At 41.2% G+C, this 14,177-nt stretch overlaps 1 protein-coding gene across 1 annotated transcript in view; it reads left to right on the top strand.

The window, feature by feature from the left end:
• si:dkey-112m2.1 (transmembrane protein 132C) overlaps positions 1-14,177 on the top strand; it is a 191,140-nt gene that overhangs the window by 154,188 nt on the left and 22,775 nt on the right. Inside the window, exon 5 of the mRNA XM_066646040.1 lies at positions 8,148-8,291. Coding sequence (XP_066502137.1) covers positions 8,148-8,291 — 144 coding nt within the window. The remainder of the gene's footprint in view (positions 1-8,147; positions 8,292-14,177) is intronic.

Raw genomic sequence — 14,177 nt, 5'->3', positions numbered from 1 at the left:
TTTTTTTTTTGGGTTGTTTTTCTTTTCACACTTTATATGTGTGAGCTGATAAAGATACGACGTACGACTCGTCCCCTCTCGGCTCTGCTGTAGTCTTTGGCTTGTTGCCTTGTTCACGCTGAGGAGCGGCCAGCGCCACATCCATCAACCCTTCTCTTTAACAAGTAGAAGGATCTGGTGAAAAGGAGGGAGTTTGTAAGAGCAAACGCCATACTGAATCAACCTGGCAATGAAAGAAGCATTAAATGGCTAATAAAAAAAAGGAATTACGCACGTTCAATAGAACAGCATTCAAAGACTCTCATAAACGTATTAATAGCATTATCCTTCCAGCGCAGATGTACGTGTCTTTTTTTTTTCCAATTATAGCGTCCGCATTCAATTCCCTTGGCAGGCGTGGTAAATTTGCTGTGGGGGAAATTCCGCTAAAAAGACTCTGTTCACTTTGAAGGTCTCTTAAAGTATTTATTACACATCAAAGGACTGAAACATGAGGTTATTTGCCAAAATGTCACACTTGCCCTTTAAGCGATGGCGGGGCTTGGTACAGTATGTGGGAGGAGAGCAGGAATGTGTCAGTTAGTGTATGGAGATTGAGTCATGGGGTGGATTATGGCTGCAGTTTTATTGAGAATTTGTCAAATCCTGGTGGGCTGTGGATTTCCTGTGTGTTCAGGAAAGGGGGCTGTGTGTGTGTGTTTGACTGAAGAACCTGTGTGAATGAGGTATTTAATGCCAGCTGACTCCCTGTGGAGAGATGTGTATGGTAAGCACATGAATAATGCAGCAGGGCTCAGCCTCCCTCTGCTGGTCAAGGGGAATGTATGAGTGCCGCCTGATCCCTGATCACGGCTCTGCTCGGCCAGGCAGGAGGTCATCCCAGGATAAAGGTGTCCACTTAACCAAGCCAGAAAGAGGAAAAGCCCCGGGATGACCCGTGGTATTCGTAGTGGCGGTAACGTTAGCGTAATACAGCAATTATTCTCATGGCTCTGGGCTATGGAGGGGAATTCAGCAGAACTTGCGCCTGTGATGGCCTCAACAGCACCTAAGCATTCTCCTCCATTTCTCTGAGCTATTACCAGAATCAATAACCATCTTCCCCTTTGCTCTGCTTCTTCCCTGCACTTTTGTGTGGCGTTTTCTCAGCATTTTCAGAGCCAGCTGTGAGGCAGTAATCGCAGCACGAGCTCCTGTGGACTCAAAAGAAACACAAGTGTGGACCGATCGATCTCTAATAGAGCCACTGAGAGTGCCCACGGCGCGGTGGTGGCTCGCACGGGGGGCCGGTGGGTTTCTCCTGGCTTGTCCTTGAATGTGTGACCCTAGACGAGGGGTGGGCATGCCCTCACTGAACTGGTCAACAGCCTGCGGTCCAGCCCTCTCCAGCCACTGCTGCTGCCTGGAGGTTGGATGGCCTTATTGATTCTGTTCTCTCAGGCTCATATGTTAGAGCTTTCTGATCGTAAGAACCAGTACCCCCGGACAAGCCTTGGCTGAGGCAGAGTGCCATACACACACACACACACTCACCAAAACCATAGCACTAAGTACAGCTAGCTATGCATCTCTAACTCAAATCAGCAAGCAGCCTGGGAAACTCAGTGTTTACCAACTGCCAAGCCACAGACATGAGCAGAATGCATGAATAATGCAGAGGGTTTGGAGCTGGTGTGTGTCCCGCAGGAACGGACACCTACAGGAGCTCCAGAACAAGGCCAGGAGGTCAGTCTGAAACCACAGAAGCTACTTTAGGCCCGAGGGTGAAGGGGGAGAGCAACAGGGGGAAAGAGCGGCTCATTGGCCACCTCTGCTGGTTCTCACACCACCCGCAATAATCCCACTGACACAGTAAATCTCTCTTCATTTTAGACCCAAGGCCAGATGGGCAAGAAGATTGTACTGCTGCTCTGCGCTGAATGCTAACTTGTCCCTGAAGCATTAGCTTACTCACGCATTGGCACGGCACGGCATGGCATCTCCCAGGCCTCGAGTGCAGGGAACGCAGCTGTAATGATGGCACGCTAGGCTAGGAGTCGCTTCAGGAGCTAATTCTGTTCAGCCTGTCTGCTTTAGACTGCGTTCAGCGGATCACGAACCAGTTTACGAAGACGGAAGCCGCATGCTCGGCTCCTAATGACACAGGATCAAAATTTGCTCATCGTTTCTTATCAGCTTTTTCCACAAACTCAGAGCTTTACAGCCAGACGCATCCGGTGCCACTGCCATAGCCTTAATTTCTTGGAGTTGATTAATATAGAAAAGTGGCTTTAGGAGAAATTGGCATTAGCAAGCTTAGCGCTACTTAGCTGCAGAAGTTTTTTTTTTTAAACACACAGATGTCTTATGCAAACCCAACTTTCTGGGTGCTTTGCTTTTTATTGGTTGCTTGATGGTCCATATAAATACCCACTAGCAGTCAAAAGTTTGCACATAACTTAATATGAATTCAGCTCCAGTCAAAATAGCCATAAAGTACTAGCTACAGTAGGAATTTGACAAATCAAACAAAGAAGCTGCTGCTGTTCCCAGAGCAATGGCCTAACCACCCAAAAGTCTAGACCCTTAATCCCAAATGTTTGGATTATTTGAATCTTGAGAACTTCCATGAATGAACTTAGGAGAAGAAAAAGAAGACGTAGTGATGCTTTTTTTAATCCCCTTATGGATATTGAGTCATGTTTAACCATATGTGGCCGTGAGCAGACACGCACACTGTTTTTGCACACACACTAGGGGCAGTGAGCACACACATACATACATCAGGGACATAGGCCAGTCTGCCATGGCACGCAGGGAGCAGTAGGGGGTTAAGTGCCTTGCTCAAGGGCACTCAAATTGTGGATTGTTGAGGAAGAAGGAATGGCTGTTTTTTCACTCCTCACGCACCCACTTTTCCTGTCAGTCCTGGGGATAGAACTGATGATCTGCTGGTCACAAACCCACTTCTCTAAACTTTAGGCCATTGCTGCCTGCTTGGGGCAGGGTACACAAGAGGTAACACAATCTCATGAGTGGAAGTATGTTAATTAAGACTAAGAGTGGATGTTGTAATAGCTGCTTTGACTGGAAATGAAAGTGCAGTCTCTGACTTTGGGTAGGATTTTATGAACCTTGTATCCAAATGAAATACTGTCCAAATGTTTGAGTCGTTGTATAGGTCTGTGACAGTCTCTTGCTGTGTTAAACTGGAATAAGGCCAGTATAGAGAGTGCATTTCCCTTCATCAAGTGTGGTGGCATCACTCTGACAGGCTTTGGGTCCGCCCTCCCTCAAGACAGCTTTTCTTAATTTGTCGGTTAATCTTCAGGCTTGACTGAATATTACATTGTTCATTTTTAACAAACTGTGAATGGGCACGCTGACAGATGTGTGAAAGCCACGCATGCGATGAAAAGTGGGACGGGATTCTTTGAATTAATTTAGGGAGAAAGAAAAAGGGTGGGAGTGTAGACAGAGAGAGAGAGAGAGAGAGAGAGAGAGAGAGAGAGAGAGAGAGTGAAATAGTAAAGTGGTGAAGGCTTCAACCACCCCATTTTGCGGAATATTTACTAGCGTCATTTTCCAGGTCCCAATAAATTAATGTTTTGACAGCAAATCAAACACAGGCGATAACTCCCTGTCAATGTGTCTCAGCATTACGCTCAAATACTGAGCTCTTAGTGCCAGGGCTGCGCGGCTACTGCATTTCCATAATTTTGAATCCAAGCGAAATTATATATTCAAATTCCGCTTCAAGACTAGACTCTGCAGTGTGCCTTAGATAGGGAAAAATGATCAGCTTAAAGTCAGACAGGAAAGAAAGGCTCGTGCCCATCTCCCCCTCTGTATTGTGGAGCACTAAAGGAAAAGGAACGATTGAAATAAGAATCAGCTTCCAAAAGACGAACCAGAAGTGCCATCCTAAGGAGAAAAGGAAAACCTCAGTTCCATTAACAAGCTTGAAATTCCATTATCCACAGTTCGGGATTAAATAATGTTATCTGTTTTCTCCAAAGAAGAGTGGCATGGCCAATAACAAAAAGAGAAGAAAAGAGCCTCCTGTGAGGAACAAAAGGCTGATGGGGGCCCTTGCTTTGCCTCTCAATGCTTTAGCCGTCTTAAAGTGCTTTATTGAAAATAAGCTGTGATGAGCGGAGTTGTGTGCGGTCCTCTAGCCCGAGCTGGCAGCCAAAGAAAACGGAGGATTACACGAGTCAAGCTTAATTGATCTCATTTTCTCACGCTCACTTTGTTTGAGCATTAGCTCGAACTCAGATAAGCTTTTATTTTGAGATGGAAGTCTTGCACAATGAGTGGCTGTCTGGAATGATGGGAAAAATTACGTCGGTGAGTTGTGCTACATAATAGTTAGGATAGAGGGTCTATGGCTTCATTCATAGTTATTGTATTCATGTTTAATTGCTGTGATAGACTCAAGTGAATGTTATCTGATAAAGAGTTAAGTGTTAAGTGCTTTAATTAAGTTCATTAGAATCTTCCATGAGACATTCCTGAAGATATTCCTCATGCTGACCCGCACAGTTTAACCCACCAACCCTGGCTTGATCATTTCAGTAGGTCAATGACAGTAGGTCATTATTTATATGAACACATGATAACATAAACCTGCATAAACATCTATAAAGTCATATTCCACCAAGGCCTGCTTTAATGTAGTCTTACCCTGGGAAGTTTTATAACAACTCACATTCATTAATTCATTCTCTGTAGGCGCTTATCCAGTTCAGGGTCGCGGTGGGTCCAGAGCCTACCTGGAATCATTGGGCGCAAGGCGGGAATACACCCTGGAGGGAGCACCAGTCCTTCACAGGGCAACACACACGCTCACACACACATTCACACTTTTGAGTTGTCAATCCACCTACCAACGTGTGTTTTTGGAATGTGGGAGGAAACCGGAGCAGACACGGGGAGAACACACCAACTCCTCACCGACAGTCACCCAGAGCGGGAATTGAACCCACAACCTCCAGGTCCCTGGAGCTGTGTGACTGCGACACTACCTGCTGCACCACCGTGCCCTAACAACTCACAGCAAAGCTTTATAGCTGTTTAAGCAGGGTTACATCAGCACGTCAGCTGTCATGTAGCCTTATGTATGGAGTCCTAAAGTAAAGTATTAATATACAGTTTCACTAACAAAGTCAATATTTTGATTTTGCATAATTATTGCAAACCCAAATATGATTTTTGTTATATACAGATTGTATACAGATTGATTTTTGATCATTCTGGACAGCGAAAAAAAAAAAGAAAATGCAAATCAAATCCAAACCACATTTGCAGGTTGTTTGAAATGCAATTCCAATCAGATTTTTACAGATGGGTCTCAGTCTGGATGCTCTGGATGCTTAAATCAGATTTCAGTGTGTCTTTTGATGACACTGCACCTCTCGGCGCACAGTGAAGTCCACTGTGACTGCAGCACGGACCATTGCAGTGCACTCCAGCCTGAGTTTGTCTGGCACAATGAAAGTATTCTGAACTTTTTGACTGAACAGTTGTTTTTAAGACGAGATGACGCATCTGCATCTCCTGTATCTGCATTAATCACCTGCATAGCTACACTGTTAGAAAAGTTGTAGGGAAAAATTGTACCTTATTTTATTATAATTGTAGATTTATAGAGTATGTTGATTTTATACGCTCCGTTTCATCTCCAGTACTTATATTATGTTAATTTACTTAATTAACATGTACATAATAATTTCATAATTTATTTTACACGGTTCTATAATGAAAGATTACAAATATTCACCTCAGATTCTGGAGAAGAAAATGTAATGTACCTTTAGGGAACAAAACTGGAGTTTAAACCACTTTTGAACGTTTAAAGGTACATTCACACTGTTTGTACCTTTAATGACCAATTTACCTCTGTATGTCACTACCACAGCAACACGTACAGATAAGTTAGTGATGTCTGGACACAAAAACTCAATCTGATCACCTGAAAATATCAGTGAGACCAATCACCCCTAGAGATCAGATTTGTGAAACAAACCCTATTTGTCTGCACTCTAAACATAGACTTAATGACCATGTTCTCTGCTACTTACAGCCTACTCCTGAATTAGCTGTAGGGTCTCAGAAGTGTACTGTTGGTGGGCTTCATTTAATAATGTTGAGAGTTAATGCAGTTAATGTAGATGGAGGCACAGGCCTTGAAGTTGTGCTGAAATAATATTTGCCAATAGTACACTTTTTCAGCTCTCAGATCTTCTCCAGTCAGTCTCTGTTTCCAATGATTTTGCATTTTATTATTCACCAAATTATGCTTTTGGAGCTGGACTACTACTGGAATACATTTTTTTGCACACTGAATTAGCATTTTCTGATTGATCCTATCCTTGTTTGGTTTATCCTTCCACATTCAACTTAAAATCTCAAGCCTATCTCAGTCTATAGGTTATTACTCCGTATCTTAGTGGAGTTCAGTGCAAACTACATATTTGAGTTATTACAGAGTTATGAAATTGTGTAATCCCCGGGTGCTGTGTCTGGAAGCCCACTGCGCTGGTTGTGTTTGCCTACTGCCCGCTAGTGTGTGTGTGTGCGTGTGTGTTACAAATTGCTCACTAGTTATTAATATTTTCTTTTCTTTGTTTTCTTAATAAAAGTGTTAAACAGATGAGTCCTAGATATTTAAAGGGCACAGCAGAAGAAAACTGCCAGAGTGTGATTCATTTTACCAGACACACAGAGTGAGGGCCCTGGGTTTGATCCTTGCCTCGTGTCGCTCTAAGAGCAGGTGGAAAGTTGTTCACTCGTCGGTCTGGGTTTCTTCTGGTTGCTCTGGTTTATTCCCGCAATCCAAAAACACTTGTTTTGGTGGAGTGACCATGGGGCATATTCACCGGGAGTGAGTTACAAGGTGAGTGGTGAAATTATCTGCAGTTATGAGTGTGTGTGTGATGCCTTGTGTGCAGTGATTCCAGGGAGGTTCTGAACACACTACTAGCCTGATTCAAATAAAGCGTTTAAAGGATATAAATGAGTGATTAATTGAATAAAAATATTACATGTACAAATAAGTATTAAAATGTTTTGCTGTTTAATATGACTAATTATATTTCAAAAGTCAACAATTCTCCACCACTTTTGTTATTTTTGGTAACTTTTGCATAGTATTACAGTTGTCTTATTATTTAACAGAAAAAATAAAGTGGGAAGTTTTTATTCATTACTGCATTCATTACGAGATCCATCAAGAAAAGTGTGCTGCAAAAGCTTGTGCATCTATGTGTTCTCTTCTAGTAAATAATATTGTATCAATAAGTACCTGTGAGTTTTGGTTTGAACGATTTAAAGACATGATTTTAATGTTATTGACTGTGAACTTAGTGTATTGATACTTACCTTTTTGTTGTTTTTTGTCTTTTACTGTCATTTTTCAAACTATGCAACGGTTACCGTAAACATTTTTAAATTATAATAATATTAAAGAATTATAATCCTTTTAATTCATAATCCTCACTTTCTTCCCATGACCTCTTTGTCCCTTAAAATTCTGCAAGGTATTTTTTTTATTCTTTTCAGGGTGTGTACCTGCCCTGTGCTAAATGACTCCAAGTAGACTCTGAACCCATCACAGCCCTGATCAGAATAAACGCGGTTACAGAAGATGAATGTATATAAATGGATATAAATCTGTCAGACAGCTGGCTAATGGAAATCTGTGTGTGTGTGTATGATTAGCTTCAGTCTTTGTAAACTCTGCACTATTTTGAACACCTTACAACTGCATATTGCAGTTACATTGAAGCATATTTTATACCTGCTTTCTCTCTCACATTCATTTCAGCCGCCGCAATTTTCTAGATTGAAATATGTCATTGTATAAACCAAAAGGATTACTCTCAAAATATCATAATCTTTGTGTGCATTAAATATGCTGTTAATGGTTCAGGACGGATTTAGTGGCACAGGACGTTCTCAGAGGTTAAGAAGGCGTCACTCCTGTGTCACTCTGAATGGCTCTACAGTTGATGATTCTAATTGAATGATGTGACTCATTGGGTTAATAAGATGATTGAACGTTGGTGCTTGGAGTAGGAGCTGACAGCTTGATGAATAGTCCTGAATAATGATTAGTGAATTATCCTGCATTAAAACAGCCTGATTGATCTGGCCTCTGTGTGCAGGAGACAGAGATCCTCAACACTGCTGTGCTCACAGGGAGAACCGTGGCCATTCCAGTGAAGGTTGTTACCGTAGGAATGGATGCGGCAGTGACCGATGTGACCGAGTCTGTGGAGTGCCGATCAACTGATGAGAACGTGGTTAAGGTAAGAATTAAAAACTGGCTCGCACAGGCCGACACAGACACACACATTCACTTTTCATTTTATTAAAACAACTCCAAAGGTCCAATTTTAGGACCGTGTGATATTCAGAGACCTTTCATTTGTTCGTTTGATTTCCAGGACAAATGACCATTCAGCACAATTCATTCTTCAGCAGAGATTTCCGAGGGGACTGTTAGAGGTTAGATATTGAACACTGGATTCTGGATATTTCATAAGGATAGAGAGAGTCAAAGACAAAAAAAGTTTTTCAGAACTGAAATTATAAAACTATAATACTCAAAATAGACAGAGAAAATGGTACTCAACCTAGACCACCAAACCTGCCACTGTACTGTTATCATTCCTCATTCTTGCTTCAGATCTGAATAAAAATAAAACATAGTTGTTTCCCTCCACTATTCCAATAGTGAGAAAGCATCTCAAAGCATTGGGTCTATAAAAGGATGTGTAACATTCAAGAAGCTTTTCTGAGAAAACGAAATGGACAGAAAAGCAGATAATCTGTTAATGAAACAAAGACACTGCTTGTGTTGTCCAAACAGTGGAATGACCACACCCCAGAGCCCAGAGCTCATTACTCAAAATGTTTTGGGATTATTGGATAAAGAGAAGCTTTATCAAGCAATTTTACAAGCAATTTTTAAGACTGAACTTCACAAGAACAGCGTATGTTCTGCAGTTTCTGAGCTACTCTGTACTCCATTTGTAATAGGTCAGTTTCAGACCTGAGGACTGCTGACCATCTGGGTGGTGGGTCATTTTAAGCTCAGCAGTGACATGGTAATGTGCGACACGAGTGCGAGTGCATCAGCCAGAGTGGCTTTACTGTGCTTTTTACACATGTATGTGTCAGTAGCTTGCTGACAGTGGACATACACTCAGAAGCTTCCAGCCAAATGTCTAGCCAGGAGTTGTGTTGTGGTCAGAAACTGCTGAAGAATCTAAAGGATGGCTGGAGTATGAGTGCATTCTTGAGCTTCACTGCAAGTGTTTCTTATAAAGTGAGTGGCAAGTGCTCTTTATATATAGATTCATTTATTCATTTAATGTCTGTAACCACTTATCCAGTTCAGGGTCAAGGTGGGTACAGAGCCTACCTAGAATCACTGGGCACAAGGCGGGAACACCAGTGCTTCACAGGGCGACACACACTCACAAACTCATACCTATGGACACTTTCTGAGTCACCAATCCACCGGCCAAGATGTGTAGCTCTGGGTCTTTGGAGCACTTTTTAAGTGTAAATATTATCATCATCATTTCCATCATCATCAACTACAGACTCATAATGATGAGTATCACTTCTGTTTAATATATTTCAATATATTTGTCAGTTTCCTGTTCTTTAAGCATTGCTTACGGCTTGCATTATTGAACTCAATATAAACAAATACAGAGGATTGGCAATTTTGTCCAAAAACGAAGAAGAAAAGCAAAAAGAAGATGTAACGATCAGAATAATCAGGAAGTGGTCTAATAAACATATACAGAGTTTCCCATCCTGTATCAGATTTGATTTAGACACTCGTCTTCTCTGCTGGCGTACATTAGTCAGCGGAAGGAAAGTCTGTTGTAAATTATAAAGCCAGAGGCAAAAAAAAACTAAGCAAACATTATTTCCTCATACATTTCTTGCCTCTTGTCTTTTGTGTTTGGGAAACAGCTCAATCGAGAATTTATTGCTGTGGAAATGATGGTGTTGGAATGTTGACTGAATGTGAATGCATGTGCCTGCATCTGTCTGTGTGTGGATGTTTTTAAGTATTGTACACCTCGCCTGTTGGTTCCACCTGGGTTTAATTATCTAGTAACACCTCCCACAGGGGACTGTGACCTCTCCAGAGGAAGTTCACACAAACACACTCAGGCACACACAAACACATACTCAGTAGCCCCCTTCATTCAGAGCAGATGCCAAACTGTCTTCCCACACAGTAATCCAATTAGCCACGTTTTGGAGCTTCCTGATGTTCTCTATCGATGTGGCACTTAAAATCAGGCTTTTCTTCACGTTCATATTTGCTGCTGCCTTTTAGCTACAGGTTCCACTGCCTCATCATCTCCATAGTACTTTGAACTGATGTTGCAAACTCGAAAGAAAAATAATGAGGATTAAAAGACCCATTAAAGGGCCCATATCCTACATTTTTCTTGCACCTCTCTCTGTAGTCCAGGGCTTCTCAAATGTTCCACCTCAACAGCCACCTGTTTATCACCAGAATGCATGGAGGCTCAAAGGAAAGAAAAACCTATTTTTGTAAAATGTTAATTTTTTTAGAATATTCCAGCACGTCTAAATCTGAGTCCACAGACCAGTGAATGGGAAATCCATTAGTAATCCATTCCGGATGTTAGCGTGTATGTTTATGTACATAAATCAGTGATAATCCATTCTTTTGTGTCCAATTTCCAATCTCTCTTTGCCCCATACAGTTATGCAGGCCGTCTGTTACTCTGCATCCACAACACTGTGGAGTTTGGACATGAGCACTTTCTAACAAGCACTTGTTGTTGTTTTTGCTTCCTTTTACTGAAAACAATCAGTCTAATTGAAGTCTTGCTGTTATGTAAATGAGTCTGACAGACCCTTTGCAAAAATTGATGCCCCCAGCCCACCATTACCTTCAGTGATTAAATGTAAATTGACTTTATGCAAACAACTACCTTTATATCAAATTCAATCATAATAGTCACCGCCACATAGCTACAGGGTTCTAGAATCCTGGATTGGATTTGTATTTCTAACATTTATTTTTTTTATTTCAATAGCAAATTATTTCATCAACTTTCATCATTTCATAAAATAATACCATAAACGTTAAAGCATATTCTTTAATTTATTTTCATTTGGCGAAAAAGTAAACGTAAAGATCCTCTGCACTGACTGACTTGCCTCCCCCTTCTGTTTACATGAAATGGTTCAGTCCGCCCTCAAAACAGGTGTGAATTGTATTTGTGAGCAGTGCACAGAAGCATCATGCTGCATTTAAAAGAAAAAGCCTGATGCAAGAAAACAAAAGGAAAACGTGAAAAAAAAGAGAAAGTGAAGGCAGAAGCGTGTCTGTGAGTAGTTTGTGAAATAATACAAAAATAATCTATTTATTCTAGCAATTATTTCACTTCTCTTTCAGCTGACACTTAATCAATGCAAAGTTTTTATCAGCTATTCGGACTAAAAGAATTGTCCATGCCTCTGTCCTGAGCCAGCACAGGCAGAAACAGCATCTCCATCACAGCCCTAATCCCAACTAAAGGATGTGATCAGCACTTAGTTTAACACCTTGTCATTTGGCATAATTGGAGGCTTCAGAGGGAGTTTTAATTTTATTATAATTGTTTTTAAAAATTAATTTAAACACTAATTACTTTTCTATACTCTGAAAACAAAAACATACATTATTGCACCATTTATGTTGGTCTCTGTCACCCATAGGTAGTCAGTTCTGCATCTAAAATATAAACATATTCACGTTTTCAGGTAACTATATTTTAATGTAATAATTGATTTGTTTGTTTGTAATAAAGATGCACAGCTCATATTTGTGATTTTAGATTAGTCAGTGTCTGTTTTAAAGCACTAAGTATCTGTAATTTGATAAAAATAGTTCAAACTGAGTGTGTTTTAATAAATAAATTAACATCAGCTAACTGAAGCTAATTATGAAGTGTGTGGCTGTTGTTCAAAACAGCCAACTCCTTATCAGCTAATTAATCAAGTTCATTTTCACAGTGCTGTTGTCAAACATCATTAGTGAAAGCTATGTTTTTATTGTTTCTGTGGCCTGGGGTGGTGGGGTTGTGTGGCCCAGTGTAATAGCATGTCATGAAGCCCAAAATCCCTGGCAGCACCCCTATGTGGGTGGGTGGGCTGTGTGAAATTATCCTGGGTTGCGAATGTGTGAGTGATTGGGTGAGTTTGTGAAATTATCAACAGTTGTGAGTGTATGAATGACGAGTGACTGGGTGAGTGTGTTACACCCTGTGATGGACTTTACCCAATAAAGAAATATGGCCTTTGCACACACTGTGGCCACTTCACTTTTTTTCTTTTTTTTTTTCATTTCTCCCTTAGAATTACTGGGGCTGTTTGCTGGACCCCCTACCAGGCATTTTCGCTGACTGACTGACTGACTGACTGACTGACTGATGCAATTAGGAACTGTTAATTCAGCTGTATTTCACAAGGGGGGAACTTAAAGTGGCTCTACTACACTGTCTGTTGTTAGTTCAGCCATATTTCACATTCTGGTTTGTGAACTAAATTTGGAACTGTTCAGCGAAGTTCCACCAACATACATTGATTCGCAAACCAGAAAACTTTGTTCCCAGCCCGAACCAAAGAACAGTAATAAGCATAATAATATTTTATTTGTAATGCACTTTACATTTCAAGGAAATCTCAAAGTGCTAGGTTCTTCACCATGAACTGTGGTTGAATAATAGGAAATAAGGAAACACGCTCCGTTTGTGTGTGTTTCTGGGGCTGTGTTTAGCCTGACATGATGTGCGTTGGCCAGAGCTTTGGCTGGGCATTGATTAGTTCACAAGTTCAGCATTAGTTCACAAGTATTAGGCAACATTTACACACATATTATATCTCACTGAGAGAGGAGGACTGCTGAATTTGTCTTATTTTGCGTGAGTGTGTCTTAGCTGTGGTGATATTTTGTGGCGTTAGTGTTTATAAAACGCCATATAGCTGTGCACAGCCACATTAAACTTCATGTATTTTACACTAAGCATTGACTAAATAAGTAATTGTAATTCTTAAAATCAACTAAATGTTCTTGGTCTTCTTTGTTCTTTGGTGGTAGATCGTCTAGTATTTTTTTAATAAAATGAAAACACTGATTCTGGTGTGTATTATGAAAATAATTTTGTGCTCCTTTTTCATTTCTGCATTTATTTGTCCTGCCCTGTTTTCCTGTTTATTAAATGCCTGAAACACTTTTGTTACAATGGCTATACGGCTAAAGGTGGTCCGGCAAAACTAGGCTTGCCTAGTTTTGTCTTTGCTCTTGTTTTTTTCTAACTCTGTAGCTCTGTTCTGACTGATTGGCCCCATATTCTTCTTTATTAAAAAAAGAGTCCAGACTAAAACACTCCTTAGAACTTTGACATAAAAACTACTTTAGGCTACAACAGGTGAGCACAGGTAAATGAATCTTTGCTTGCCTCTGATTATCTCTGCTTTAGTGTGGATTAATAAATACCACGTTACACTGTGGTTTTGTTGCTGCTGGCGGCGAAGCGACTTGTGTGGGTTAAAAAGCCATTTTGAGGTTGTGATAGTGCTGGGAGTTTATCTGCAATGCAGCAGGCATTTTCACGCAGAAAGCCTTTCAGGTCTAAGAGTTCTAATGGAACAAATAAATTGATCGCATGCTTAGGCTAGCTCCAGTGTGCAGGCAGATTGAGAGGGAGCAGTGATGCGCAGGCGAGGAATGGAGGAGGGAGAGGGTTGCTGAACACCTGCAGGGGGATAGTAAGTGCAGTCAATGAGGGATGAAGCTTATTCTTTTAGGCACACTGGATGAATGCTTTAAGAACATCTCACTGGAGAGGGATGTATAGTGTGTGTCTGTGTGTGTGTGTGTGTGCGCGTGCGCATGCGTGTGCATGTGCCACACCTGCTGGACTCCCCTGTCCTCTGGAGTGAGTTAGCGTGGCTGATCAGGGACATGCTGGGCTTAATTACGTCTGCAGGAGACGGAGTGTGGTCTAAAGCAGCATCGAGCTCACGTTGAGCTCACGTCATGCTCCACGGCTTCAGTCTCAGTCTATTTCTCCAGGTGCTTCATTAACTCTCAGCAGCAGCTCTAATGTCCTCCATAAGTGTCCTCCTCACTCATGCTCCCAATGTTC

Source organism: Hoplias malabaricus, chromosome 15 (genome assembly GCF_029633855.1).
Source record: "Hoplias malabaricus isolate fHopMal1 chromosome 15, fHopMal1.hap1, whole genome shotgun sequence".
Lineage (NCBI taxonomy): Eukaryota > Metazoa > Chordata > Actinopteri > Characiformes > Erythrinidae > Hoplias > Hoplias malabaricus.
This window is presented reverse-complemented; position numbering and strand designations above follow the sequence as displayed.